This window comes from Mus pahari, chromosome 22, assembly GCF_900095145.1.
Source record: "Mus pahari chromosome 22, PAHARI_EIJ_v1.1, whole genome shotgun sequence".
Lineage (NCBI taxonomy): Eukaryota > Metazoa > Chordata > Mammalia > Rodentia > Muridae > Mus > Mus pahari.
In genome coordinates, this window is record NC_034611.1 from 39,499,605 (window position 1) to 39,503,878 (window position 4,274).

Below are 4,274 nucleotides of genomic sequence, written 5' to 3' on the forward strand. Positions count from 1 at the left end.
AAAGAAAAAAGGAACCCAAGATCACCAGCCCAGGGATGGCCCCACTTACAATGGGCTGAGTCCTCCCACATCAATGACTAATTAAGAAAATGCCCTACATTTTCTTACCCACAGCCCATCTTAAGGAAGCATTTTCCCAATAAAGCCTCCCTCCTCCGATGACTCTAGCTTGTGTCAAGTTGGCATAAAATTAACCCGGTCACCCATAATTCCATTTCTTTGTAATATCTAAAAAAAAGGAAAACTCATAAACAAACCGGGGGTCGACAATCACTGAGAACTGGGGTGAGGTTAGGGAGATGGGTAGCCTTTTACTGGATGACTGACGCCTTCTAAAGTTAGGAGCATTGGTCTGCGCAGGCAGCCACATCAGAAATGCATCTTCCCCAAGGAAGTCCAACATGAGGGCACAAACACGGATGGGTCCTGGTGAATTCTTCCTCTAGCTTGCTGAGGACAAACTTCTCACTGTTACTCAAGGGGCAGGAACTCAAATGCAGGAGTGACTGAGACGGCTGAGGAGAGGGGCAGCTTAATTCAAGCAGCAGAAACAGCTGCACAATAGTGTAAGCATTCTGGAAATTTCTGATTAGATTAATCTTGGGACACGGAAAATATACCACAAAAAAGCTGTGGATTAAAAAACAAAAAGCAGTGAGTGAGGCCTATTTAAAAAAATAATATGAAATAGCAGCCTATGTGGTTTCAACTAAGTTATTGTTATTATAACAGCCCTGAAAGGTTGATATTATTCTTGTGTCACAGATAGGTTAACTGAGGCTTAGAAAATTTAAGCTAGTCACAGAATTTGCAAACACGGCAGAGTCAATTCCAAACCTGGTTTACCTGCTACCTTTGATGGGTAGCACCCCCTGGGCTGGCTACGGGAGGCGGCAGTTCAGGGTCCTTATGCTAGCCTCAGGCTACACTTGTAGATCTCCGGGGTTCCATGGGCAACCAACAAGATTTTCTCTCCCAAGACCAGTATACAGTGCGGAGGGACTGGGACTGATGGCTGACCAACATCTGGCCCAGAACATCAGATATTAACATCAGATGATGCCATGTGAAGAAATGAGAGCATATCTCCATCTGTGAGGCTCTCTCTGGAGCGGAAGGCGAGAGAGCGTTGGACCAGGGCACCAAGGATGTAAGGTACAATTCCACCTGGACAGAAATGTCTTCAGGATGAGAAGAGACCATTCTCCAGGGGGCTTCACTCACGGCAGTACCGGAAGCTGGATACATTTGGATCAGCATTACTTCAACAACGAAGGGCCTGACTTACTTTAGTTTTTGCTTATTTCTGAGACTATCTAAGTAGTCCAGGGCGTCTTCAAACTTAAGATCTCCCGAATGCTGGCACAAATACACCTGGCCAGGACCTACCTTTCTTGGGGTTTAAAACTGCCTTCAATCAACTGTTCCCTGACCTGCCATTGTATTGTCGGTTGATAAGGGATGAGTAATGTCTTACAAAGCCCCACAGTAGTAATGACAGGCATCTGGTCCAAGCTGTCAGATCGGATAGTGAGACCACAGTGGGGGCTTTCTGACCAAAGGCTGGTCCACCTTGCTAGGAGGTCTGTCTAATATGACTCCCACCCTCCACCCCCAGCTCACTGTCCAGTGAGTCTCTGAGGAGGAACTTCTCCAAAGAGACATATTGTCCACTGGCTACAGAAGTGGGTGGGAAAAGTCAAAAGTGATTTTTTTTTTAAGACTGTCAAACGCAAATTACAAACTCTCCATTTGAAAGATGACAAAGAAAACATTTTCAGTGCTTCGTGTCCCCTCCCAAGCCTTCATCCCTTTACCAAAAGCCAGTTCTTTTAAAACTATGAACCAAACAACAGTTCTGCAGGCAACAAGAGGTAAGCTATTCGCAGAGAACAGCTATGGCGTTTTTTTCCGTGTTACCTTGGTAACCGCTACCTTGGCACCCTTGTTGATGAGCTGAACCACATTCTCTGTTTGGCCTTTGTACGAAGCTATGAGCAGGCGTTCTGAAAGCGCGGCGACCGCATCCTGCTGGCTCATGAATTAGGAGAGAAAGGGGGCTCTCAAGGAAAGCAAGCGGTGGGTCAGTTTCTTCAGCTCCACATGCAGCCTCTGGCTGGGGCTGGAGTCCACAGTGAAAGGAGCTCTGAATCCTGGGGATGCCTTTCTCACTACTCCATCTTCAGGTCCTAGGGGGGTCAACAAAACAAAGCGGCCATCAGCGCCACTCAGCACAAGAGGACAGACAGACCACACCACTGCCGACCTCATGGTGTCCCTCTGCTGCACGGCACAGGGACTTCCACAGCATTTCAAAGTGAAGGCAGCAGCAGGGTGTGCCAACTCTACACTTCCTCCCTCCTCAGGACCATTCTCCACGAGACGGGCAGAACTGAGAAGCCGCGTTTCTACCCTGGGTAAAGGGGCCTTGATGTAACACAGGGTGGAGGGAGGAAAGGTCGGAGAATGACACGATTATATTTTAATTATTTTTTTAAAAGAGGGGCTCTGATATAAGTCCCTGGATACCTCCTGGTTATATACATAACAACATGTACTGTGTATCATCAGACTTTAGTCTTGAAGGGCCAGGTTCCTATGAATCCACTATGGCCAACATGCACTCAGAGACCCTGATGGGCAGGGTGTCTCTCTGAGGACATATCCCTATCCCCATTCCTACCCCCAGCAAACATGATTTCCTTCATCTTTTACTTTCTGCAATGTCTCCTGCATTCTGGAACAGACAGAACGGAGCACAGCCCATGGTCAACCCCAGCTCTGAACTGGAGAGACACTCCCCACATGAAGAAGCTGTTGCCTCACTCCGTGCAGGCAGCGCTAGCACCGCCAGTTTAGGAACAACCCCCCCCCTCCACAAACATCCCCCACCCCTGTGCTTAACAGGAGGAAATAGACGGCCACCACTTAAGGCAGAGCCTTAGTACAACTCTAGACGCTGCTCAAGCAGTCCTGGTAAGATCTTTAGAACAAACCAAGTCAGGGATACTGATTTCAGCTCTTAGGCAGGAGGAGGAGGAGGGAGTCTTTGTGTTTAAAACGCGTTTGTAGTGGCCAGGGACATGGCTCAGGTATAGGGACTTGCTGCAAAGTCTGAGAACCAGAACTCAGTTCCTATACCCACATGATGGAAGGAGAGAACAGATTCCAGCAAGCTGGCCTCTGACGTCTACATGGACACCATATTGTATGTACACACACACACACACACACAGAGAGAGAGAGAGAGAGAGAGAGAGAGAGAGAGAGAGAGAGATCTTCAAATTAGATCATGTTTTGATGACCAAGAACATACTGGCATCTTTCACAGTTGCTTCCAGAAACTTGATAATCATTCAGCCTTAGGTAGAGTCTCATATACAGAACGGAGTCCGAACATTTCATTATAAGAGAGAAACCTAGCCAGATGTAAACACTGTAAGTTAGAAAGGTAATTCTTACCTACCCCCAATCTCTATCGTCACTTTTCACTGTTGTTCGCCATTTGTCGCCCCAAATACGGGCAAAGATAATAAGGAAAGGGAGAAAGGGACTCTGGCGAGGTCAGTCTGCTCTTGCTCACCAGGCCACCGGAAGCACCGTGCCCCAGCCCGTCAGCCCTGAGATGTGCATTTCCCTTCCTGGGCTGGAAATCGAGCCCAGGGCCTTTCACATGCCAGGTAAGTGTGCCACCGTGAAGTTATATTCCCAGACCAAAGAAAGAACAGAGTGCACTCTAAGCAGTGAGGGAAACAGCTAGAAACGCCTTTGGAAGGCCCAAAGCCACGCAGAGTACATCTCCTCCCTGTCTGCCTCCGCCACGCAGAAGCACACAAACAACACTTAAGTGTACACACACACACACACACACACACACACAGAGGAGTCTTATCTTTATGAACACAGGGTGGACTGCTCCTTCCTATGCAGGGGGCCTGCATCTCATTTACACAAACTACATTGATCCGTTGCTCCATCAACTCAAACATTGCAAAACCACTCTGTGCCAAAAGCAGAAAGATGTACAGCAGTAGCCACCAGTTCCCAATGGTAAGTGCCTCCCTCTATCTAACCAGTTGCTATCTCTATGCACTTGGCTTTATCTGTACCCTTTCCCTTCCAGAGCCCTTCTTGCAAAGGGTATCCGAGTCAAAGGCGGCCTGCTTCAGACCAGTTTCTTCCTTCTTCTTCTTCTTCTTCTTCTTCTTCTTCTTCTTCTTCTTCTTCTTCTTCTTCTTCTTCTTCTTCTTCTTCTTCTTCTTCTTCTTCTTCTT

The 4,274-nt window shown here is 47.6% G+C and overlaps 1 protein-coding gene across 3 annotated transcripts in view; it reads right to left on the minus strand.

The window, feature by feature from the left end:
- Ankrd6 (ankyrin repeat domain 6) overlaps window positions 1-4,274 on the minus strand; it is a 143,690-nt gene that overhangs the window by 55,287 nt on the left and 84,129 nt on the right. For all 3 annotated transcript variants that reach the window (XM_029533421.1, XM_021222247.2, XM_029533420.1), the window contains exon 2: window positions 1,921-2,189. In XM_029533421.1, coding sequence (XP_029389281.1) covers window positions 1,921-2,040 — 120 coding nt within the window. In that variant the 5' untranslated portion in view covers window positions 2,041-2,189. The remainder of the gene's footprint in view (window positions 1-1,920; window positions 2,190-4,274) is intronic.